The sequence below is a fragment of the Impatiens glandulifera genome, chromosome 6 (genome assembly GCF_907164915.1).
Source record: "Impatiens glandulifera chromosome 6, dImpGla2.1, whole genome shotgun sequence".
NCBI classification, from domain to species: Eukaryota; Viridiplantae; Streptophyta; class Magnoliopsida; order Ericales; family Balsaminaceae; genus Impatiens; species Impatiens glandulifera.
The window spans coordinates 38,881,164-38,908,385 of record NC_061867.1 but is presented as its reverse complement, the minus strand read 5'-3'; the positions used below and the strand labels follow the sequence as shown (position 1 = coordinate 38,908,385).

General features: G+C 34.2%; 1 protein-coding gene across 1 annotated transcript; it reads right to left on the bottom strand.

Annotated features, from left to right (window-relative positions):
• Positions 1 to 977: 977 nt before the first annotated feature.
• On the bottom strand, positions 978 to 20,064 carry LOC124942064 (D-lactate dehydrogenase [cytochrome], mitochondrial). The gene is made up of 18 exons (XM_047482474.1): positions 19,717 to 20,064; positions 19,393 to 19,486; positions 19,139 to 19,239; positions 18,345 to 18,393; positions 16,551 to 16,643; positions 15,835 to 15,949; positions 10,937 to 10,997; positions 10,022 to 10,058; positions 9,896 to 9,957; positions 9,599 to 9,695; positions 9,184 to 9,258; positions 7,955 to 8,063; positions 6,866 to 6,975; positions 3,825 to 3,887; positions 3,125 to 3,204; positions 2,848 to 2,978; positions 2,414 to 2,457; positions 978 to 1,232 (listed from the first exon to the last, which is right to left on the bottom strand). The coding sequence occupies exons 1-18, from the start codon at positions 19,977 to 19,979 to the stop codon at positions 1,113 to 1,115; spliced, it is 1,704 nt and encodes a 567-aa protein (XP_047338430.1). The 5' UTR covers positions 19,980 to 20,064; the 3' UTR covers positions 978 to 1,112.
• Between the last annotated feature and the right edge of the window lie 7,158 nt (positions 20,065 to 27,222).

Below are 27,222 nucleotides of genomic sequence, written 5' to 3'. Positions count from 1 at the left end.
GTTAGTTGTTTAAATTTGAGTATTTATGAAAAGTTGTGTTTTATCCGAAGAATAGACATGGGATGATCTTTAAAATACAAAAAATAATATTAAATTCAAATTTTACAATTTTTCGACCTAATGGAGGTATCAAATTTTGAGTATTATTTACCAGTTGCATTTAGATTAACTCGGATCATGCCAAAAGGGGACAGTTTACGAATTTAGTCTTTTTGGTTTATTAAAGATCTATTAATAAAGTATGATCTTCATATTATTAATAAAGTAAAAATAGATGTCTACAATCATGATTATTTTAACTAATGGGTTTCAAATTTTATGTTAACTAATAGATTTCTAATTTTCGTTAGTTTGTGTCTTTGAATTATGAGTGAAATTCTAAATTTTAATTAATTAATGAGCCTTATGTTAGTAATTGTCAAATTGATTTGGAACTTAATGCAACTAGATTATTATATGAATTCTGAGTTTGAATATACCTAGATTTATTATTGGTTTGTTTAATTGATGATAATTGATAATTAGTTTGTTTGGCTTAATTATTGATAGTTATTAGCTATGTCTAACTCATGAGTTACTCGTCCTTAATCATGAGTTACTCGTCCTTAATCAAAACTGAAACTTCAACCCAATCAATATTTTTTCAAATATCAAACTTCAATATGGGAATATGCAATTCTACTCAAATATATAGCAAGAGATCAATTATATACACCTTTAAATATTGTAGTTTTTAACTTTCATGTTTAGATTAAATCGATATTAATAACAATGTTGTTATTGACTTATTATAAGGATATATTTGGTGTGATGTTAATTCAAATAGCTGAATATCCAGTTTAATTGATATGTATTTCGTGACTTTTGAATGTGTGTGAGTGATTATATATACCATTTACATATCATATATATTTAACTTTTTTTTAAATAAATATAAAATTCGGTCAGACCAAACAGTTCAACCTTTCGGACCAAAATTCGCCCAAAAAACCGGGTTGATGACCCGAACAGAACCTTGATAAATAATACGATAAAATTAACAGGAATGCAAGTATAAAAACAAATACATTTATGTATTATTATTATTAGCGCTTATGTTGAGTGCAGGAGAACTAAAAGCAAACATGAGGAGGTATGAGCTTTCCAGGATTCATGATACCGTTGGGATCTAAAGCATCTTTTATTTTCTTCATTGTCCTTAGATTCTCCATTCCAAGCTCTTTTTCCAAGTACTGCAAGAGTTTCACAAAAGCCAAAGACTAGCATTAATCTTGTATTTACCCTTGAAGGCAGATTTGCTCTATTTCAAAAGGTATATGTTCTTAATTCAGAAAGAGAATATTTAATAAAAAAAAGAAAAAGGATAAATGCCTACATTTTCCCATGAATTAGCATGGAGTTTTTAGCTTTACCCAACTTTAAAAAGCTCAACTTTGAACATTGTCTATGTGCTCAAATTAGCCTCCGAGAAAAAATAATAAAATAAGGAAATAAAATAAGATAATTTAGGAAATTTGAAAAAGTCAAATAAATAATATATATATATTTTTTTTAAAAAAAAGCGCGCTATAAGGAGGCTATAGCTATTGGCGATATAGCTAGAAAGGCGGCGCTATTTGAAAGTGTGTAGCCTATAGCGCCTTATAGCTACGAGGGGGCACTACGCTACGCTATTCACTATAGCTAGCGCTACGGGCGCTATTGACAACTATGCCTCCGGCACAAAAGATGTCATGCCTCCAATATTTCTAATCAGTTATACAGCATGACCTCTATATTTCCAATAATTCTAGTTAACTATCCCCAGAAAAAGAAATTAAAAAAAAAAAACTCTAGCACACAATGTTTAACTTTAGGTTTAGAGGAAAGGTAGATACATATTTTACATTTATATATATTTCAGTCGAAAGGGATCTTGTGTATGGATCTATCTCAATAGAATTGGAGATAGTTATCCCATGTTTTATATGTAGTTGACTGGAAAGGGCAAGGATAGTATTTTTATGCTCCTCCCGCATACTAAACATAATATTTTTATTTTATTTTAACTATTATGTGAACAATATCACAAATATATTTTATTTATATTTCATATTTTAGATAATAATAGTTCTCACAGATATTGTCGAAAAACCGATGATTGCAAGCACCATAAAGATAAAATAAAAGTATATCCGAAAAGAAGGGGACAACATTGACCTACCCCAAACTACCCGATTGTTTGTCATCCCTATTCACACAATACACTATAATGTGGGGTCAAGATTTTTAGAACAAAACTCCAAGGAGGTCAATCTATGTCTAGTTAGATTATGAGGTGATGTGAATTATATTTTGATTCAGTTACACATTCAGCAAACGGGTAGAAAAGTAAAAGAGAATTATTGTTTCAAAATAGCACAAGGATGTGTACCTTCATCTTTCCTGTTCCAACACCATGCTCCCCAGTACAAGTACCTAATTCACAAAGAACGAGAAAATGGCATCTTTAAGATTCAGGATAAACTGTAAAAAAATATATATATGACATTGTCTTATGCTTTAGGGTATTATTAAAATGTTCTTAGACAATTACAACAAGGATTATTGTTCTTTCATCTTCTTCAGTTATCAATTTATGGTGACTCGTGATGTTGGTGCACTTTGTTTTATTGCAAAAGCTGGACTTTTTTCTTGAATAATAATAATAAAAGTGTATAAATATGTAATCAGTTTACCCATCCCAGTTTGCTTAGGATATAAAGGCGCAGCAAAATTATTTACATTTATGATTGAACAAGTACAAAGATACTGCAGCAAAAAAAAATTAGCTTTCACATGCAAAAGGTCAAACTTAAAAGTTTATACCTTCCATTGCTAGAGCTGTATGAACCATAAAATGGTTTAATCTCTCAGCTTCTCGTCGATCTTCATCTTTGCTCGGGTCAAATAAAATCACAGTATGGAAGTTCCCATCACCAGCATGAGCAATGACTGTGCTATTGTTCAGGAACAAAGTAATACATTTACAACTTGTATGGAAATCCTTGCGATAAAGTTTTAAGTCATAAAGAGTAGCATGGTCTTTTTGGTCTTTGTTTCTAAAAAGAAATGGGAATTAAACATTCTTGTAGATGAAACATACCACACCAATCTTGATGCATCAAGCTTCTCTTTAGATCTCGATATTAATTCTGCTAAATGCGATAGAGGAACACATACATCCTAAGAAAACCAAATATGTATTATAAGTTCTTGTATCAACTGTATAGGAATATCCAACACATCTAACCAATTAATTATAAGAATCCACATAAACAAAAGGCAAGTTCAAGACGAATCCGTTGAAACTGTGCAATAGAGTCAAAGATGAAGTCTTAGAAGCCACGAAGAAAAGCTTCAGAGCGGGAAACAAAATCTAGAGACCAAATACAAAACCTAACAGAGGAATGAAGGCGTCAAAGACTAATTTTATGAATAAATATAAGTCAGTGGAAGTTACTGACTTGGATTGAGATTTGAAAAATATACTAATTACCATAGCTAGATTATATGGTTTCATATTTAGCTTCTCTTAGTTAGTCTTTTGTGTTTCCATAATTAATCTTTTCTTATTAGTTTTTTGTGTTTTTTAATTAATCTTTTCTAATTAGTCATTCATGTGCCTCTATATAAGACATATTTTCATAATGTTATAAATATTTTTAAAATACCACAAGTCTTCTTCTTCACTAAATTCCTAGCGCGCATAACTAGTAAATGAATCTACTATATTTGTTTTTTAATCAACTAAATTCAAATATACGGTAGAGTATTCTTCAAATGTGCCTGATGCAATAACTGACCGTTATCATTGCTTCAAAATTAGGTTCCATAGCAAAGCAAGCCCATAGTGCCTCCTTCCTAATCTGCATGCAACAAGACATTGAGTTTAGCAAGTCTAAAACCTACTATGATGACCTGCATATCAAGTCTGCTTATTTGATCATGAACATAAAAAAGAACAAAAACACAGTGAAACAAACCATAATATTGGGAGAGAATTGAATGAACTGAATGGATAAAACCAAGAGATCTAGAAACACAACTGTTGCATCCAACCAAAAAACAAAACAAAAAATTCCATTACTGTTGAATCATAATATGATATGGATTTTCCATATGATTACATAATTGTTAAAACACACAGTATTTTACTAAAATAAAAATTGGTTATAATGATAACTGAAGTCTTATGTTTATAAACTACATAAAAGATAAGTGTTGTGAATTCAATGACAAATTCACCGCAAGACCCAACTAGAATAAGAGAAGTCATGACACTCAACTTTGAAGTTGTACCTGAGAAGATAACTTGAAGATGAAGAATGAACAATGAAGAACAACAAACCAATAACACAAACATTTGTAATGGTTCGGTATAAACACCTACATCCACTTGTCAAGTAGTTATATGGTTTTCCACTAAATTCAATAAATCATACACCACACACTGCAATAGCTCTCAACTCTGGGTGAATAGGCTCTCAATGATCTTTGTGTATCTCTTCTTGTATTATCTCTCTTTAGATTGCTTGTAATATCTAAGCATTTTGTATATATTGTGTACCCATGTTTTCCTTGCTTACAAACATTTTTAGCCTCTTACACAAATGTCAAAGTCAAGCAAAAAACAACGGACAATAGAGCTTAATGTGAAAGATACTCAAGTGGTCTCAAGTTCTATTCTACTAAGAACACTATAATTTAAATGGGGTAAAATGCTAGCCTCCCCCAGGGAATAGACCCTGGTCACAAAAAAAAATGACAAAAGATACTAACTTTGTTTTCATCCCCAGCTAGGATAAAACTACAAGATATACTTGTATCAACACCAATGACATTCTTCCCATCAACAATCTCATGATCAACACCTCTTAGTTCATTATCAAAACAAGCTTGTTGTCCCATTGTTGCTCCACTGAATTCTTTATTCACCAAGCAGTCCACAATCCTCTCAGATGAGATGTCTCGAACATTTCACTTCCTTGTGTAGATTCCAACAAAGAATATCCACCACTTCAGCTTGTGTTGAAATGTACCCATACCCTTGTGTAGAAAATTGAGTTTCTTTGCCATTTCTCTTATCAGCAAACTCCACCTCTTCTCTTGATCTCTTTTGGACCATGATGATCATGGCCTAACACTTTAATTGTTGTCTCCAAAATGTCCCTGGGAATACCAATTGAAGCACCCCCCATGCCTTCACAATTGACTCATCCCTAACCACATCTTGAAAAGCCTCAAGAACATGAGAAGTACCATCAAGAACAACCAAGTCCCTTTCTTGATTATCATAACACCTCCCTCAATGTTACAATATAGCCTCGTCCACCTCCACACAATGTCCCTAAAGAAACTAAATTCCCCTTCTTGATTATCATAATACATCCCTGAATGTTACAAGAAATTAAATTCCTCTTTAGATGTGGAACATACCTAACATTCTCAAGCTTCAATGTAGGGCCATGGACCTCTTAACAACCACCATGCCAATTCCTTACACTTTACATGCTTGATTGTTTTCCATCAACACTTTCTCGGTTGACACTTCTTGTGGTAAGTCACGTTTAACAAACACCCTGAATCAAGGACCCAATTCTCTGTAGGGAATCATAAATCATATGAAATTCCCCTAATCTAGTCATTTTAACATGATAAGGATAAACTAGTCCCTCAAACTTGGGTAAGAAGATTGAAAATAAATCCTAAACTTCATAAAGAATCAAATAAGACATAAATTTGTTAAAAGTGGACCGTTGTTGCCTTTAAAGGGCTTCTATAACTCGCCTAACTCAATTAGTTTACTATTCTTTATGAATTTATTTTTTACTCATCCCAAACAGGTTCATTCTCCTCATCAAATTTTCCAAAATTTATAAGTTGCAGTGCTTGAGGTTCCTTGTTAGTGAAAATCATCATTTTGTTTTTAGTAAATTGACTTAGTCTTTTCAATAAAAAAAAATCCTGATGTTTTTAGGGTTGTCCGAAAGGCATATATACATAGGCTGATGAAGGACTACTACAGGAAATAGTTGTATGATCATGCATTAACAACTTTTCAGGTGCACATTAAAGTAGCAGGAAGCAAACTACTTGTTCTTCAAAGGGAAGGGCCAGAAGAAAAAATGTTATTGATGATGATGTCCTTTCCAAATAATTGAAGTTTGCAATGAATGGCTGTAACAGAACAAATATCATCTCAAGTACGGGATTTAATAGTTTATGGAGGGTCTCCTATACCCTGTTAGAGAGAAGTTGATACAAGGAAAAATATTATTAGGGTTAATACACTACGGTGGAAGTGGCAGTTATTGATTTAATAGTATAAATAGAATATTAGTTGTTAAGAACTGATATGAATGATTTAGTTGTTATATCAGTTCTTAACAACTAATATTCTATTTATACTATTAAATCAATAACTGCCACTTCCACCATAGTGTATTAACCCTAATACTAACATTCTATTTTACTAAATCAATAACTGCCACTTCCACCATAGTGTATTAACCCTAAATACCCTTTTCCCTTGTATCAGAAGTTTATCCACGTCATCGCCACATTGCTTCCATATCATTAATTCTTCAACAAGACAGAGAAGGCAGAATCCACAACATCACAATAACCACAACTTCTACATACTAGGATTTCAACAAAACTATTTTTTGTAAACTGTTTTGTTGTTGTGTATATAGATTGTCATTTTAATCACCCGAAAAATTAATAACAAGCCCAAAGCTTCTTCTCTATCAACTATCATATCATGGAGTTCATTAATGAACTGCTCACAAATCCACAGACCTAACAACAAACAAATAGTAGAAAGAGATGGTAACTTAAATACCTTCCAGAGTTCCTTTTTGGCTTCAGGGTCTTCTGCAAAGACGAAGTCTGAACCATTATGCTCAGACACAATCTTCTGGACTATTAATGTCTGTTCGCGAGAGTATGCTTCTGTACAAGAGAAAGAAATCATGTAATGTCGTAGAATTTAAAAAAAATAAACTATCAAAAACTATGTGAAGCACAACCAGAAAGTAGTATCTCGTGTTGTTCTTTATACACACTCTTTATCCAATTTTATACTACCTAAATGCAGCTTAACAAGGTTTAGAATAAATTTATATAGAATTCTCGCCATAACATGTATGTTATTGAAAGTGAGTTTGCATGAGTGTTATTGGTGAGTTTCCATAAGCAGCAGATTCCATTCTTTTTTCGAGAATAACCAAATTTGTATTGCATTACCAAACCTAAACCAAAAATTTTAGCTGCAGTGTTATTGATGTGATATGTAAGGATATTCCAAATATCTCACAATACTAGAAAAGAAAGAAAGCTTATGCTACATACTATCCAACTCAATAGTACAACCTAGATCAAAAGGGGGGGAAATTAGAAAGCAGCATAGATATATAAAAACTTTATATATCAACCTTTTCCCTGAAATAATAGTTTAAATACAAAATTATTTTTGTTTAATTTAACAAAACCATAGCAAGCTATCAGTTTAACTAAATAAATTAAACAGAAGTTTTTAGACAGTTGTATCTATGGAAAATAGATCCCAAATAACCACCAAACTTGAAAAGCATCTTTTAAGATAAGACAAGCTTCATGATACAATACAAATTGTTACTTCTCATGATTTTGTCATCCTGATCACATATATCATTTACCCTAGATCCCTCTTCCTCACAAGTCAATGAACAGCAAGGTGAAGCTTCAATTTGTGCAGTGCCTCTCACTTTACTAATCAATTTTGAAGACAACCACAACTCACTTAATAGAACAAATAATTGAACCATATATACTAAATAAAATTAAGATAAAGTAACTATTGCATTGCCCAGTGAATTTATAAGCAACAGTAAAAATGATAAGATATGAAAACCTATACAACTGTAAAAGTGATAGATCTTGAAACATTTACCAGTTCCTATAAATTCAAACATTAATGTTGGAACTTCAGGCAATTTTTTTCCATTTGCAATGTTGATGGCCTTCACTTGAACTTCATCTAGTAACTCCAGCCTTGATACCTGATAGACATTAATTAGAACAAAAAAGTATCTGGTTTAATGTCATTCTTCAGCACTGAAGACCAATGCAATGCATAAATTAAGAGTTTACACAAATTATAATGGTGGTGCTTTTTAATTCTCAACATCCATATCAGTATTGTGTTACATACCCCACAAGCATAATCCAGTGAAGGACAGCAAGGAAACAAATGGATAATGTGAGGCTGGTCTAATTCAGATCTTTGCAGAACGTAAGAAATCAGGAAGATCTAAAATACTCTAGATGTAGAAAGGATTAGAAACTCTAACCGTCTATGTCAGTTATAGCGGTCTCCATTCTGCAAACACTCCTAACTCCACTATGCAAGAATTTTGACATTACCATATGTTCGACAATTGTCTCCAAAGCCACTCTTTTTAGTTGAATCAAGGGTCTCCTCTTTTAGGCTGAACTTTACCGCCTACTTTGAGAACTATGAAAATATCAAACTTGGCCTATTCCAAAGCACACTTTTGTCACTTTCATGAGTATTTACCCCCCAAGTGATTAGGGCTGTTAGTCTTTCAAACAAAATATTCATTTATGCTTATCAAAGAAATTGTTCTTTCATTTAATTAGTTAATTTTAATACTCCTATAAATTGTATTCTCCAATCTCCATGTAATAGCTCAGTAAGATATGAAGAAAGAAACCTTGTTTCTCTCCAAAACTCTACATCTGCATTTTTTCTAATCTTGATGAGTTACTTGTAATTGGCGAAATCTTATCTTGCGGTCTTTCAAAATAATACAAGTTTTTTAGTTTTTAAAACAAAAAAATATATATAATCTAATGCATTACATACTACTACATATCGAGAATCACACAATTTCTTTTAACTACCAACATTAACTTATTCTAATAACTGTAATACTATCTATTTATCATTTGTACTAATTATATTAGGCTGCCCTAGGATTCATGTATTGTAACAGAACCACACAAAAGACTAAGCACCTTAAAAAGGAAACTGAATTAGGAGTTAGGAGTATGATGCTCGGTAGACTTTCCACCAATTCACATGAAAGTGCACTGAATGTTGACATTGAAATAAGAGAGAGGAGACAGAAACACATAAAAAGGCAAGAAAAGCCTCACCTGGATACCTGACATCATAGTGGCAATAGCAACATCAGCTGCATCCTTAATAGTGGGAAAATTGCACATTGCCACCTAGAAAGAAACTCCAAACTCTAAGATAATCAATGATTCTTGACAAAGAAGAGCTCCTAAAGAAGACTAGTGAGAAAGTTAGCAACTACGTCCATCAACAAAAATGAAGAAAGAAAACTCAAGCACCTTTCAGATGAATAAATGACCAAAGAAATAACCCTTTTAATAAGCTCATAGACATGATATTGTTTTGCACCTAAGGGAATAATATATGTCCAGGATAAGTAGACCTTAATCATCTTTGGTAATAATTTATAAGTTGATAGGAATTCTAAATGGGTTTGATAAAGAAAAAGAGACCTCATAGGAACTACAAAGACTGAAAAATTGGTTAAATTACCACTGAATTCCCAGGTATTCTCTGAAGTCGCAAAGTAACCTCAGTTATAACTCCTAGTGTTCCCTCGCTTCCAATCATCAAGCGAGTCAGATCATATCTGGAACATGAATAGTTAACTGGTCAATTTATACCCTATTATAAAACACATTTGCAACTAGAAGTTATCATATATCATAACAATATATACATAGACTAAGAAGTTCAAGAGAGTATGCACAACAATACAAGAACAGCAGAAAACCAAGCATAACAACATGGTGGTACGAAAGGGTTAGAAACACAAGAAACAATAATTACCCTGCGGCACTTTTTCGAGCACGAGAGGCTGTCTTGACAACTTCTCCATCAGGTAGCACAACCTAAACACAAAATAACATGTGAAAAACTACTCATCTTTCTTGGAGAAAAAATGAGGAATCAGACCTTCATACTGATAACATTGTCCCGCATAGTTCCATACCTACAAGCTAACACAAAGTTACTAGTATTATTTTAAATAACAAAATTATCTGGATCTCACTTTTAGTAAGAAGCTAAGTGTCTTTTCTCCATAAACATAAGCAAAAACAATGGACATGCTTGCATTTACCTATGGAACACAGTTAAATCAGAATACTTTCAACTAAATCTAAGGGATTTCCTACAGCATATTACATATGTTCGTTAAGTTGCTCCAATTGTTTGTTCTCAATTGAGAAAATAACACTTTAGTTTTTCATTTTCATCATGGAACTACTATAGACACAACCTAATAATAGAATACATTAATACTTCATCTTGTTCTAAGGTTAGTAAACTTAAACCCTAGTTATTCTCTTGTACCAGTTTCTTCTTTTTCTCTTTGATCAAAGAGACTTTCACCATATTTGAAAGAATGCCTAGACTAAAAGCAATGAAAAGTAGTGTCAAATCTTCTTTCCAAGGTTGAGAGATGTGTTAGAGACGAGTTGGTGAGTATCATGAATATTAAAATGGAAGAAGGCTCGCTCCCATCCAAATACCATGGAATTCCCCTTGTTTCAGATCAACTCCACATATCTCACTATGCACCCCATCGTTGAGAAAATGGTGAACAAAATTAGAGGAAGGGCCTCTTGCAATCTTTCTTATGCTGGCTGGGAATTCAAACCTACTAGTGTTTTTACTTTCGTAAGTGCTGAATTCTTAATAAAAAAATGTGATAATCAATATTGAGAAGGTAATTCATATACACTAAATACAAAATATTCCTTCTCGGAATTATGAGATCTGTTTAGGTAGGATTCTAGTCTAGAATCAAGGTATTTTATGTACAACTCAACATACTAAGTACATAATGGGATGAAATGGTGTAACTACCTCACAGCTAAAGAACCAGAACACCGAGTAGCACACATGCCACCAATTGTTGCTCCAGGCCCTGCTAACAAAAAAATTTTAGTTAAAATATAAGAGTTCAACGATATAGAATATATATGAACTAACAATGCAAAACAAATACCATCATACAAATTTCACAGTTGCTACTCCCTCAATTCCATTTTAATTTACACTATGGTATTCATAGAGATTTATGTATATGGTTTTTCTAGTCCAAATTGTGACTATCAACATGAAGAAATAATGTGTTTCATCATCCATAAATGATACCTCTTATTCAAGGATGATTTGATCTCATCATGATATTTCATTTTTCACTAAGTCATTTTTGTATCTAAATATTTGTTCAAAATCTTTACATCAAGTACTACACAATCAAGAGGAATGTTCCTTCATTATTTCTCTCCTGTGTTCAATCTCTCATATGGTATTATAGCGGCAACAAATTATCACTTTCGCTTACAACTAGCCATCTCTCCCTCTCATAGCTGCTCAAGGCCCTGCCCCTTCCCCTTCCCTATCACCGCTACTCCCTCGTTGTTGTTGTTCACGCGACTGATGCTGCTTCCCTTTCTGCTGTGTTAGGTCATGTACAAATCACCTGATCTCGAAATTTGTTTCATACAAATGTCTATCGGAAACATACCGGCCATACATTGTTGACTTCAGCAACGTCAGAATATTTATATCCATTAATGAATCCCTCAATCGAACAACCTATTTAGAAACGTGCGATCGATAAGGAGATTGACGCACTTCTAAAGAACCATAAATGAAAGAAATTCATCGAATGTAAATGGTTCTTCAAGACAAAACCCAACTCCTATAGAAAGGTACAAAGCTTTTCTAGTCGCCTACCAATCACATGTTTCTAAGTACCTATTACAAAATTCAGCATCAACTGAATATTACTATTTCTGGCGGCTAACAAAGATTATAAACTTCACCAAATCGACATAAAAAATGTCTTCCTAAATGGAGATCTCGAAAAAAAAGTTTACATGAACATGTCTCTTGGTATTAATTCATCCAACGAAGTTTGTCGCCCCCAACTCCTATAGAAAGGTACAAAGCTTTTCTAGTCGCCTACCAATCACATGTTTCTAAGTACCTATTACAAAATTCAGCATCAACTGAATATTACTATTTCTGGCGGCTAACAAAGATTATAAACTTCACCAAATCGACATAAAAAATGTCTTCCTAAATGGAGATCTCGAAAAAAAAGTTTACATGAACATGTCTCTTGGTATTAATTCACCCAACGAAGTTTGTCGCCTCCATAAATTTCTCTACGGTCTCAAACAATCACTAGGGGCATGGTTAGAAAAATTCTCAATCTCCATCATCGAGAACTACTTCTCTCAATATCAAGTTGATCATACTATGTATGTCAAGATTGCTCCAAATAAAAATATCACTCCTCATTGTCTATGTTGATGACATCATTATAATTGGAGACGATGAAAAAGAGATTTGAATCTTGAAAAAGTTTATTTACTAGTCAATTCGACACAGGATCTTAGAACTTTCCTAGGAATGGAACTTGCCCGATCAAAGAGAGAGGATCTCCTTATCCAAAAGGAAGTGCAGTATGAACCTTTTAAACAAAACCAAAATGCTTGGATGTAAGCTTGTCGACACCCTCATGGACTCGGTCCACAAATTTGGATACGTTGCATTTTTGAAGAGTTAGGATTTTCTAATGATTGACTTATTCAAATGTTGTATGACAACAAGTCGCAATAGCATTGCAAAAAATGAGGTTTATAATGACAGAACCAAACACAATGAAATTATAGTTACTTTATTTCTGAAAACGTCAATAAATGATCTATTTCACACCCTATACGTTACCTGACGCAATCAGGTGACTTGGCATACTTACAAAAACTCTTACCAAATCAAATTTGGAAGAATTATGTGGAAAATTGAGCACTCTCAATATTTATAATTACCTCACTCATCCTTCTTATATGCACTCTACATATTGTTGTGTTTATACTCAACACATTACTTGTTATCTGTCATATCTTACTTGTATTGTACTCAATATCTTCAATATGTCACACATTTCTCAAGTAAATTACAAGTCAATGTCTGAATAATATTATCTCCCCCAATTCACTCTCAAAAACTCAAAATTCAACATAACCCCAAACAAACCATTTTCTTTTTCAAAGTGAATTTTTTTTGCTTTTCTCCACCATTCACATCATCATGTTCTTTGGAAACTATTCCCCAACTTTGATAACTCTTGCACCACTTGCTACATGTTTGAGGGGGTAAAACTACCTTGAATGGTCGAGCACAATCTCCCCAACTTTGATAACTCTTGCCACAACTTGCTACATGTTTGAGGGGTAAAACCACCTTGAATGGTCGAGCATAATCAAAATTTTCATCAGAAAATTTGTAGCCCCACTTGTTGATGACCAGACAATTCAAGCTCGAGACATTGCAACAATCTTGACATGTCAAGACTCCTCAATTCCATAACAAATGAAATGGGAAAATACTTCATTTTCCAATCTGTTAAATATATATAAGAATATGCCAAAAGCGACTCTCTCAAAGAACAAACTTTTCATGGTTATAGGACATTGAGCTTCGCCTCCACAGCATTAAGCAAGGAAAACTCCACAATACTCAATACTTCAACACTTTGAACCTTCTGGGTCAGCAAGTCAACATTCTCTTCTTGGTCAACAAGGATGATGTAGCCACATGTACGAATCAAATCGAACAAAAACGCATTTATAAATATTTGTTTGGGCTGAAATGCAGACCTAGACAGAGCAAGGGCACAAATTATTTGCCTCAAACCTCTAGCACTAATGAGAGATTCATTTAATGAAATTCACTTTAAAAGAAACCCTTCGCGATAATTGATAATCGATTCAACTTTTGAGTCTTCTTCATTGGTCGTGAAGAACCCAAATCTTCAATAAGGTCAATCCATCATTCTTCAAACCCATAGTGGGAGACCTTGGTGCAACCACTGCAAGAAAAATGCCAGGCTCCTCTATGGAAAACCAAAGGATTGGTAGCTCAATTTTATGGGGAACCAATTACTAACATCCTCTATGGAGTCTTCTTCATTGGTCGTGAAGAACCTAAATCTTCAACAAGGTCAATCCATCATTCTTCAAACCCATAGTGGGAGACCTTGGTGCAACCACTACAAGAAAAATGCCAGGCTCCTCTATGGAAAACCAGAGGATTGGAAGCTCAATTTTATGAGGAACCAATTACTAACATCACTCAATCGAGTCAAAGCTCCTAAACAAAAAATAAATTGAAGTCGTGAGGCACGCCATGAGAGATTTCCGCAGCTTCGTTCTTGGGAAGTTAGACAACATGAACAAAGGTAATTCTTTACTCCATAAATTCATCTAGCGCCATGACAACTTTACGGCCTTATTTGATGAATTAATCCAAATAACTCCTTATCACATCATCCATCACTCCATCAATCAAATTTTCCTTATTTATTTTCATAGCAGTGTATAATATGAAATAATAAGGACATTTGAGTGATTTTACCCAAATACACATCTTTTTATATCAAACAAGGTTTCCTTTAATAAAAAACAACTTATTTCAAATAACCCTAAATCAAAAAAGTGCCACAACTCATGTTGCAAATGCTTCGGCTCCTAAGATTCTCACTGTTGGATAGGTGGGTGTCTATATCATCGTACATTTATCTTACTCGATCAATCAAATTATCTTTATTTTATTTTTATAACAGCGTATAATATGAAATAATAAGGACATTTGAGTGATTTTACTCAACTACACATCTTTTTACATCAAACAAAGTTTCAGTGATGCAAATGCTTCGGCTGCTAAGATTCTCAGTGTTGGATAGGTGAATAGGTCATAGGTAGATGTCTATATCATCGTACATTTATCTCACCAAATGTTGTTTACATTCCTCTCTGTACATTTATCTTACCTTCATTACAATTTATTAAATTGTGTCATTTGAGGCCTAACTTGTAATAACTGAATTGTTGGCAACATCTTTGCACATTCAATGTTGTGCCTCTAGAGGTTTAGCATCGAGTAAGGTTAATTCAGATGTCTCCATTTTTCACTTTCCACTATTTCACAGATCCAGCAATTAGCTTCAAAGACACTCCTTTTGGGTTGAATCAAATCATCTAGGCCATGTGGCACGTTTGACAACAATATCATGTCTACCAAGTTGGATTTTGTCTCTCTCCTCCCTTATTGTATTGGTGAACATAGGAGTGTTGTTTGACCTCCCCTTAGGAAGGATCCTATTTTCCCTCACTGGAACTACTTCGCATTTTATATTTTGTGTTTGTTCCTATGTTATTTCAGCATAAATATTGTATCATTTCCAACATTGATCAATATCAAAATAAATCAATTTATCACTCTCTCTCTTCCTAAACTGTCTTCAATCTTTCTGCAACTTCAAAAAATGTCCTTGCATCTATTTTTAAACATGTTAAAGCACCAATACTACCTCTTAATATGAAATGTCTAGTAATGTTAAACACCGAGTTTAAAGGGACAATATAATCAAGAGATCCGAAAACAAGGTGACAAAACCCTAGCATTTAAACCATGAAGAGTAATGGCATAAGGAAATCCACAGTCCTGATTTTCTCTTTGGAGCTAAAATAATTATATCAAGTTAAGATTATAAAACAATTTTTTTTCAGGAGAACATAAGGATTTTAAATAAGATATGGAAGCCAACACCCCCTTGAAAATAAAATTAGTGCCAAGATGGATGTAGATTTTTTCCTTTATTTTACTTTTGGAAAGGATGTAGAATATTATTTATTGTGAACATGCAAGAACATGAAAGTTGCAGATATTCTAGATTGAAATCTGACCAGGATCCAAAGGAAAAAATAGACCATAAGGCTCCAGAAATTCATTAAGTTCCATCCATCCAATACCAGGCTCAACAACCACGTCCATATCCTTAATATGTAGAGATTTAACACTCTGCAATTAGAACAATTTAACAGAAACAGTTTGATCAGAAGCATTTCCATGACAATGAAAGACATGTGAATTAAATTGAAACATTAGTAATCCCTTTTCTAATTCCTTTTTTTATACTATATGAGGAAGAAATTTTGTAAACACACCTTACTGGTAACTCAATGACTCAACATCATCAACAACTTTTGCATTCTGAATTATGTTGTGATTTCAAAATAATAGATATGTTCAAAGAAGGAAAAGTCAAGCAAACTTGTATTTTAGTTTAATTTTTAACAAGAAAGTCAGACCTAAATCCTTATGTAAATAAGACATTGCAAAGGAATTTTGCAGCAGGTAAATATGGCATTGATCCCTAGTCCCTACACGCCGCCACTAAGGAATGTAGTAAGGCTCATTAGCCTACTCTTGACATCAGAAAAAGGCAAGGGTTGGGATTCAGAACAAACTATAGAAATATTATACCACACTAATGAAAAGCAAGTCAAAATCTTTCTTTTCAACATTCTAACCTAACTGAGTTACCAGAACAGCAAGACCTGAGTGCATAAAGGCTTTAAAGCAGCATCAAAATGTTACAACAAATAAGGAAGGTTCATACTTTCATGAGTGTCATGTCAATGCAAACACCCCCATGAGGTGATAATGTGTGACCCTCAATAGATGTAGCTCCACCATATGGTACTATAGGAACCTGCTCATCAGAGTAAACCACACAAAAAAAAAACTATGTGAAAAAGACAACCCCAACATTGGAACCTCAATAATCTTTTTTTTATCAATTTCACCCTATCGATAAGAACTTTACTTAAATTCAAAGATACTATATTTAGTACAAGAGTATAAACTGTAATAGATTCATTTTTTCATATATAACTTTATATCTTAGTTCTTTTCATCAGTTTATTATGATTTATCGGTTATAAACTATTCCAAAATGGCATAGGGAGACTTAAAAACAATGTGTAATTTTTTGTTATTTACCAACTTATAAAGATATCCTACAATGTGAGTCATATTGAATTTTATTTTCATTTTGATTTGCCAATTGATATCATTATAAATTCTCTATCTCAAATTCCTCTATCATATTAATTGATATATATGAGGTTAATTTATACTTAGACTAGTAAATTCCACTTCAAGTTTTTGAGGGACCAAGTGCGATGGAAAGAAAATTTCTTTTGTATTTTTGTTTTAATAACAAAAAGTTTAATGAGTGTAGCAAACAGTACTGACAATGAGTCTTTTTGGTAGGCAAAATCAATGTTGCAATTTCTTTTTAAAAAAAAAATCTTTTGGCAAAAATTGTAATCTAAAAAATAATATTTGTAGCACAATAAAAAAAAAATTCACAATTTTTTACACATTTCACGCTAAAAAATGCATTTTTGTATCAAACAAACAAAATCAATTTTTTTTTATTTTAGCTGAATATTTGGTTGTGACGGAACCCACTAACTAGAGTTGCTAGGGTTCCAAGAAGGAGATGAGATACCAAGATAATTTAGAGAAGAAATAAACCAAAACTAAGTTATCTATTTCATAATCCTAATTGGAACATGAGGTTCTATTAATCATAAGTAATTACTTCTGGGAAAAATGGATAAGGTGGGAAGCTAACATCAGTGATGATTGGAAGCCTATACCCCTCATAATTGGTGGACAATTTGGAAATAAAAGAATAGAAGAACATTCCAAGAGAAAAGTTTTGGAGCTGAAAAAATAAAAGAGGCTTTATGCTCCACGCGTTTGCTTCTATTCGTAAAAGGGGGTTTTGAACGGGCTGAGAATTTTTTGAACTTATTGGCATTTAATCTTATTCTTCTCTTTCTGCTTTTTTTTTGTTTCTCTTCTCCCTCCCATGTGTAATTCACTAAACGCATCTTGCGTTTTCCTTTCAATGAAAAGTTGACATTTTTCAAAACAAAAACAAAAAAAATTATAAGCAAAGGCGATCTAGTCAAGTGTTGGCTGTTAAAGTGGTCCTCACAAAATTTTCAAAGCACCAATTTTACTTTGGCTAGCTCTTCTTGAATAGCACGTGACCTGAGACCGGGTTAGCAAATTTAAGTTTGTTGAGGATTAGTCGTCCACACTATGACGGATGAAAAAAGAAATGTTTGATCACCACTTTTTCAAATACAACTTATACTCCATTATAGTGTATACCCCCATATACCTTATATCTTATACGGTTTGTACCTCTTACCAAACGTCTCCATAGGATACTTCCTGAGCTTCTAAATCCAAAGGATTACTTTCTTGATTTTTGGATTACCATAGAACGAAAAGAACGTCCGTGGGAAGAAATTGTTGGATAGGTGGAAAATCTAAAGCCATTGATTGGATCTAAAGAAAATAGTTGAAAGGAAATTAACTAGAGGATTAAAACCTTGTGCTTGTTGCAACTTTTGACTACATCAGAAACTTCCTTCTCACACCTGCATTTTCATATACATATATGTATAGTTTTAGTATTTCTTCAAAGAAATGCTTGACAAAATGAACCTTCCGTTGTCCCATAAGCCAAAATAATATTGTAAGGACTATAATTCTTCGTGAAGTTCCTCTTAAAATAAAGGTTTCACAAGAAATAACTCATATTTGCAATACCATGGTAATAATTATCACTAGGGTTTTCAATTTCAGCACATACTGAATTATCACTAGGGTAATAATTAACCTCAAACTAGATCTAATACCACTGGCCCAAAGAATTAAGTATGTGGAAAAATCTATTGTTTTGATGTCCAAACACCATATACTGCATCACGACATATTTCACATAATTAATCTTTTTTATAGGCAATTAAGTCTTGCATCCAGAAATTAGTTAGACTACAACAATTACTAAACAACAATTTGATTGGTGAAAATAAAATGATGAGATTCATATGTAATTATTATAAGGGGGTTTCCTTGTGTATTTCATTGAAGGCACATAACCTCTGCAAGATTTTCACAAAAGCATTGGCTATTTGCTTCTTCCCATCATTAATTTAAAACGGTTAAATTTTGGCTAAATGAGACAAAGAACTGTGAAGCCACAAGAAAGCAAAAAGAAAAACATTTTTATTCACTAACAAAAGGAGCTATATTCCTATGAACACATGACATCAATAAAAGCACACGTTTGGTCTTTGGGTCAAACAATAATAGACGACAAATATTGAAACTCAATCTTACCTTGGATAAACAATCACATCAGGGATATTCACTGCCTTATGAAAGCTATTATGAGGTTTACCATGGTCAGACCTCTCATCATAATCTATGGTCATGTTATCCTGCATAACTTATGAATCAGCTTTTTGTCCCATGATTAACTGAAGATTGACAATTTACCTATTTCCAAGCCAAAAGGACTCAGGAAGAAACAAAGAAAATCATAAGGAAATGTACTAGCTAGTAAAAAGAGTGTTACATTAGTGAAACCATACCTGACAAATGTCCTTCAATTCATCAAAGAGTTCTTGAGGGACATTCTTATGTTCACCGTTCACCAGGTACTCGGTGCTACCTTTGCCCCCAAAACTAATATGAGAGAAAAATCCAGAAACAGAAAAATTATATGTATGTATATAAAAAAATATTAACTTTTCAATCACAATAGTCAATTCATACAAAAGAATGTAGTTTCAATCAAAACCCAACTAATTACGAACTCATCCAATTGATTGGTGTCTAGTAAGGTCAACGAGAATAACATTCTTAAATACTTCATCAATCCATTTCTATTCACAAACACGAAAGGGTATATGTACCTAGGGTCACCATTTTGGGTTTGGCATAGAGAAAGATTGCTCTGAACGTTCAAGGAAATCGTCCCAGCAGAGACAGCAAGTGCCATGGGAAGCAGAGAACAACCCCATGACATGTTCCACGAGTGTTTTGAATCAGAAATCAGAGTCTGTTCCAAGGTTGAATGTCGGATCATTCGTCGATGGAGAAGTGTCTGTCGAAGATTGCTGTATAAAGGTCTTGAGGAAAAACGCAATCGCGAGACGAGAGAGGAAAAGAAAGACATGGCTTGAGAAAGAAAAGAAGAAGACGCAAGTAAAAGACCTTGTGCTGAAATTGGTGAGACAAAATACTGGAAATTTAAGCTTGCTCAGTCATAAAAAGGCAGGCCAGGTGGTGTTATGGAAAATTTGATGACATGGCCTTCAAAAAAAAACCGCGTTTGTAAAATGGGTATTTTTGCCTTGCGAAAAGTTTGTAATATCCCTTACGCTTGATTTATCGCTTATTTACGAGAAATGTCATTCACGCATTTTCATCTAAAAAGCGTGAGTTCATAAACGTGTTTTAGATGAAATGCGTGAATGACATTTTTCGTAAATTAAAAGTCGAGAAATTTCATTCACGCATTTTAATCTAAAACGCGTTTATGAACTCGCGCTTTTTAGATGAAAATGCGTGAATGGAATTTCTCGTCTTTCATCATATATATAATTTGTTTGCCCTAATTTAAAACAAAACTCATTCACGAAGATTTATCGACTCTCTCCCATCCCGACCTCCAAAACTTCGTCTTTACAACTGTCGACTTTCCATTCCAACTTCGTTCAACATTATCGATCAACCTCGTTCAACATCATCGTTCGTCGTTCGTCGTTCGTTCGTCTCTTCGATCATATATTCACGTGAGTTTAGGGTTTAGGGTTTTGGTTTTGGTTTAATTTGTAATGTTCTCTTCGATCATATATTCTGTCGTTTATATTGATGGATATTGATGTATCCTTAGCTTTTAGGGTTAATGTATCTTATATTCGTTTATGTGTGTATATGATGTTATTGTTTATATAGTGTTCTTCACTCACGAGTATTATATCAATGTTCTTATTCTGCATGCATGCATTTCTCGTTTATTCTTTCACGAGAAATGGTTATAATTTTCACGAGCATTGTACCGTTTCTCGTATATCAGTGTTTTTAACAAACGAGAAATGACATTTGTTATGTTCTTGTTAAGGTAATTATTTTCTTGGTATGTTCCTGATTAAAGTGAAACAAGGAATGCAAACATATAGAATTTTTGTGTATTATTTGATGTTGCTTGAGTTGTTATGTTCTAGTTTAGGTAATTATAATTTTCTGGATTTGCTAACTCCAATGTTGTTCCTTATTTTGTAGATGAAGTCCACTATAATTCATGAGTTTGCTGGGAGGGTCTCATGGAAAACAAATATTGAAAAAATTGTCACCAAGTTTGCTTCAATGGCTCTAACGGAAAGGGTAGAGCAAACCCAATTCCGATTCTTATGCAAAGGATACATGTTACTGCGGTTCTCAAGAACGATTATACACCAAATGCTCCTAAGGAAGTGCAGCTCAAATTCTATAAAGATGAAGTTCCTCGTGAATGGAGAAGAGTTATGCTTCGGGATGAAAGAATTTGTATTGGTCACAGGCCTCAATTTTGGAAGATTCCCTGCGGAGGAAACCATTTTCAATCAAGTTGAAGAATGTCCACCTTTGGTTGTTAAATATTTTAAAAGTAATCAACTTATTAGAACAGCAGACCTTTATTCAAAATTCGTGTCCTGCTCTAATAAGAAAGATGCATAGAAATTGGGCATGGTATACCTAGTTTTCCAATATCTCTTCGTCATTGACCAAAAGAGGATAATAAATATCAAACTCCTCAGCATGGTCGAGGACATCGACACTTCCTCAATTTTCCATGGGGAAAGTTGTCTTTTAGAGCAACCATAAAGAGTTTGAACAAGGACCTTGATCGCTACAGGTTGCTATATCTGGAGAAGAAGAAATTCATGGGGAAGAAGAACAAAGACAAGAATGTCAATGTTTCTTATACCGTATATGGGTTCGCACTAGCCTTACAAGTGTGGATCTATGAGGTTATCCAAACGTTTGTCCCCAAACTTGCAACAAATATGATGCTTCAAGCGCAAGAGTCTGTCTGCTCAAGGATAATACAGTACAAATCCGGGAGGAAGAGCACTGCATCTGATCTTCACACTGCCCTGCAAGGCAAGATTGTCAAGAAGATGAAATTGTCTGAAGAAGAGAATATCTTATATGCTGGGGAGGACTTTGAAGATATGGGAGGTAATGTTTATGTTGTCTTTTTTGATCTTGATTGCAGAAAGAGGAAATTTGGAGATATTGAATATGTAGTTCCTCATAAACCTGGCATGAGGAAGAAAAGACAAATTACTCCTGCCAAAGCCAAACCTTCCACGAGTAGAAGAACCTGCAACCCTACCCCAGCACCATAAACTCTTATTCTTTCGAGAGCGTCACAAGTAGAAAAGATGATGAATCCTCTCCCATGACTCCAACAACAACAACTCCCTAGGATAGATGTAGATTGGATGAACTTACGAAGGAGCTAAATGAACTAAAAACTGAAATGAGAATTGAAATAAATCTCATAAAAGAGATATTAAACCAACTACAACAACAGTTTGACATATTATCAGCCACACTAGGGGAGGAATTGAGAAGGAGAAGATTTAATGAGGAATATGTGGATGTGGACATAAAGAAGGTGAATGAGGAAGACAAGGATGCGGAAGATTTGGAGGAGATAGATGAGGAAGATTTGGATAAGGTGAATGTGTTGATTGAGGATTTGTTGAATGATGATAATGATGGTTTTATGGAGAAGAAAGACAATGATGGGCTTGTGGAGAAGAAAGACAATATCGGGCTTGTGGAGGAGAAGAAGAATGAGGATGTGTTGATTGAGGATTTATTGAATGATGATAATATTGAAGTATGGTCTGATTCTAGCATTTAGTGTATTTCGAGCATATGGTGTATTTCGAGTATATGGTCTAATTAAAGCATTTTGTTTTGTAGGATGGGCATATGGAGGAGAAGAATAATGACGATGTGGTGGAGGATGATTTGGTGAATGATGAGATTGTGGAGAAGAAGATTGATGATATTGAGGTATGTATGGTGTGTTTCTCGCAATTGCTGTGTTTCTCGTAAATGGTCTAATTCAATCATTTTGTTTTTGTAGGATGGGCTAGAGAAGAACAATGATGGGCTTGTGTTAGAAGCTGATGTGCTTGATGAGAAATTCAATGATGGTATTGTGGAGAAGAAGATTAATGATATTGAGGTATGTATGGTGTGTTTCTCGCAATTATTGTGTTTCTCGCAAATGGTCTAATTCAATCATTTTGTTTTTGTAGGATGGGCTAGAGAAGAATAATGATGGGCTTGTGTTGGAAGCTGATGTGTTTGATGAGAAATCCAATGATGGGATTGTGGAGAAGAAGATTGATGATATTAAGGTATGGATGGTGTGTTTATCATAAATGGTGTATTTCGAGCATATAGTGTGCTTCTCGCAAATGGTCTAATTCAATCATTTTTTTTTGTAGGATGGGCTAGTGGAGGAGAAATCCAATGATGGGATTGTGGAGAACAAGATTGAGGATATTGAGGTATGTATGGTGTGTTTCTCGCAATTATTGTGTTTCTCGCAAATGGTCTAATTCAATCATTTTGTTTTTGAAGGATGGGCTAGAGAAGAATAATGATGGGCTTGTGTTGGAAGCTGATGTGTTTGATGAGAAATCCAATGATGGGATTGTGGAGAAAAAGATTGATGATATTAAGGTATGGATGGTGTGTTTCTCGTAAATGGTGTATTTCGAGCATATAGTGTGCTTCTCGCAAATGGTCTAATTCAATCATTTTTTTTGTAGGATGGGCTAGTGGAGGAGAAATCCAATGATGGGATTGTGGAGAATAAGATTGAGGATATTGAGGTATGTATGGTGTGTTTCTCGCAATTGGTGTATTTCTCGCAAATGGTATAATTCAATCATTTTGTTTTTTTTTTGTAGGATGGGCTAGTGGAGGAGAAAGTGGAGGAGAAGAACAATGATGGGATTTTGGAGGAGAAGGTGGAGGATATTGAGGTATGTGTGGTATGTTTCTCGCAAATGGTGTATTTCGAGCATATGGTGTGTTTCTCGCAATTGGTCTAATTCAATCATTTTGTTTTTTTTTTGTAGGATGAGCTAATGGAGGAGAAATCCAATAATGGGATTGTGGAGAAGAACAATGATGGGATTATTGAGGAAGCTGATGTGTTTGATGAGAAATCCAATGATGGGATTGTGGAGAAGAAGATTGAGGATATTGAGGTATGTATGGTGTGTTTCTTGCAATTGGTGTATTTCTCACAAATGGTGTATTTCAATCATTTTGTTTTTTTTGTGAAGGATGATGGGATTGTAAACAATGATGGGATTGTGAAGGATGAGAAGGTGGAGGGGAAGAAGGTGGTGCAGAAGGTGGTGCAGAAGAAGAAGGTGCAGAAAACGAAGGTGGTGCAGAATAAGAAGGTGGTGCAGAATAAGGTGGACGATGATTTGTTTGTGGAGAAGGTGGACAAGGTGGTGAATAAGAAGGTGGTGCAGAAGAAGGTGGATGATGATTTGTTTGTGGAGAAGAAGGAAGACAAGGTGCAAAATAATGATAAGCAGAAGGTGGAGGAGAAGGAGGAGGAGGATGTGGTGGAATTGGACGATGCATCCCACGTCCAATTTAAGAGAAAGAGGTTGAGGTCGAAAGCTCTACTTAGTCCTTATACCGTCCCTCGTCCAAAAAAAAAGGTGAAAGAAGATGTTGAGGATCCAATCATTTTCGATCCTATGGCGAAGTTTGATCCGAAACTGAAGATAGCTTTGATGAAAGAGTTGGCGAAAAGAGGTCAATGTAAAAAGTTGGAGCTCTGTGTTGGCATTGTAGGCTATTCATTCTTCAATACAATTCTGAGGACACGTAATTGGCTAACTGATGTGGAGATCAATGTCGGATGTGCCCTACTAATAAAAGAGCATTCACCTACCCTAAGACGTACACGACGGATTTTACCATCTTAGATTGTCATTTCGTCCCTTTGTTTACATCACACTATGACAATTTTGTTGCTGATTCGGCTGATCCTGATAAACCAGAAGACCATTCTTTTGATGAATCATTTTACTTGTACTATTGGGGTAGAGAAGATAGACATATGCTCAATTGGAGCACTATTGATGATATTTACTTCCCCCTCAACCTCGATCTCAAACACTGGGCACTGTGTGTTCTATGAATGAAAGAATGGAGAATTGATGTTTATGATTGCTATCAGTCAATTTTCAAAGACGATGATTTTGTAGAATTCATGATACCCATGTGTCAAATGTTGTCTCCCTTCCTTCATAAAGCATTGTCTGAAGTTCAAATGGCCAGGTATCCTAACATGACAATGGAGACTTTAAGATTTCGTAGAATCCCACATCCAGAAGTACCAAAAGCAACAATAAGTGGGGACTGTGACGTTTTTGTATTAATGTATATAGAGTACCTGACTGCTAAACTTGGTCTAGAAAATTGCATATCAGATAAGATGAAATTTTATAGAGAAAAGTGGGTAGTCAGGTTGTTCCACCAAATTTTAGAGCCATGAAGATGTAATAGGTTGAATATTGTTTAACATGTTGTCTAATACTGAATATTATTGTTGTAACATGTTGTGTAATACTGAATATTATTGTTGTAGCATATAGTGTGTTTCTCGCAAATGGTATATTTCTCGCATATGGTGTGTTTCTCGTATTTGGTGTGTTTCTCGCAAATGGTGTGTTTCTCGCAACTGGTGTGTTTCTCGCATTGGTGTGTTTCTCGTAAATGGTATATTTCGAGCATATGGTGTGTTTCTTGCAAATGGTGTATTTTGAGCATATAGTTTAGTACATAATGCGTGAGTTATTACTCATGCATATTACAACATTACTCACGCATATACAATATGCTTGAGTCATAAAATCTGTGAATTGTAATACTAAATTGTAATATGGCTTCTCTCTGTTTACTTGAAGATGGTAATTCAACGTGTATCAATAATACAACAAAATGATAGCTGAAACAACTATATTGTTTACCAACACAACAAAAGTCATAAAATAGACAGCCCACACATTACAAAATTGAAGTAAACTTAGAACAGTTGTTGAGATGATGATGGTTGATCAAAACCAACAATCTGTATATGCCAACAATCTTAATCAACACCAACCATCTATAATCAAAACCAACATATGTAGTCAAAACCATAGACAATAATCATAAGACAAAACCAACAATAATTTATACAATATTCATAAGACAAAATCAACAATAATTGATACAATATTCATAAGATAAAACCAACATTTGTTCAAGCAAGAGATGATGGCTGCTGAGATGATGGCGGCTAAGATGATTGCGGCTGAGATGATGGCTGTTGAGATGATGGCGGCTGAGATGATGCTCTTACAGCTCTTGTAGTAGAGGGTGCATGCATCACTAATTTGTATGTTGCCCTGTTATGACCTTAACCACCACATGAGCTACATCTTCTCGATACCTTACGAATCTCACCTTGGGATGACATACGCTTTGTTTGAGGCCGTCCTTTCTTAACCTTAACAGGTGGTTTAAGGCACACTCGTTGCTTGATATTTTCTAGAATATCCCAAGAGTCTTGATGACAAACTGGATAGCATGTCTCTGCATATGTATTGATCCACGATTGAGTTAAGTAATACTTGAAAAAGATAACAATTGAACATGTGAGAAATTGGTTAGTTAGTTAGTTAGATAGATTCAAGAGCAAATCGTTACCTTGAGCAGAACTCATAGGCATCCAATTTATGGGTACGGGCAGTAGTCAGGGCATGAGTGCAAGGAAGACCATATACATCAAATACCCTACAGCTACAACTCAATCCTTTCAAGTAAACTTTAAAATCAGATTCACCGTCATGCACATAAAACTCGAATCGGTTAAGTGGATGGACGTTATATAATATGGTCTTCTCAGCTTGATCACGTAAGAACTTTTCATAATAATGAGATAAAGGTCCTTGTGATTGAATGCTTTTTCTCTTCTATTATTAAACCATTATTGTATTATGAATCTTAAATAATCAGTTAAGGTTGTTATGGGATACTTTCTAGCTTCCCTGTTTTGACTATTAAAGCTCTCGGTGTAATTGCTTGTCATTTGATTGTATCGTTTACCAGGAAAAAAGGCACGACTCCATCTCTCCAACCTAATATCTCCAAATACATGGCAATACGAGGGTCCTTAGCATTGATCTTATCAAAATGTCAATTAAACTACAAGATTGTGTATGCACGAGAAGCCAATCAAACTCTAAGTGACAGTGATCAGTTTTAAATTTGGCCATAATATTCATCTTGATGTGGTAAGTACATGCACCGTGATATGCTTCTGGAAAAACTGA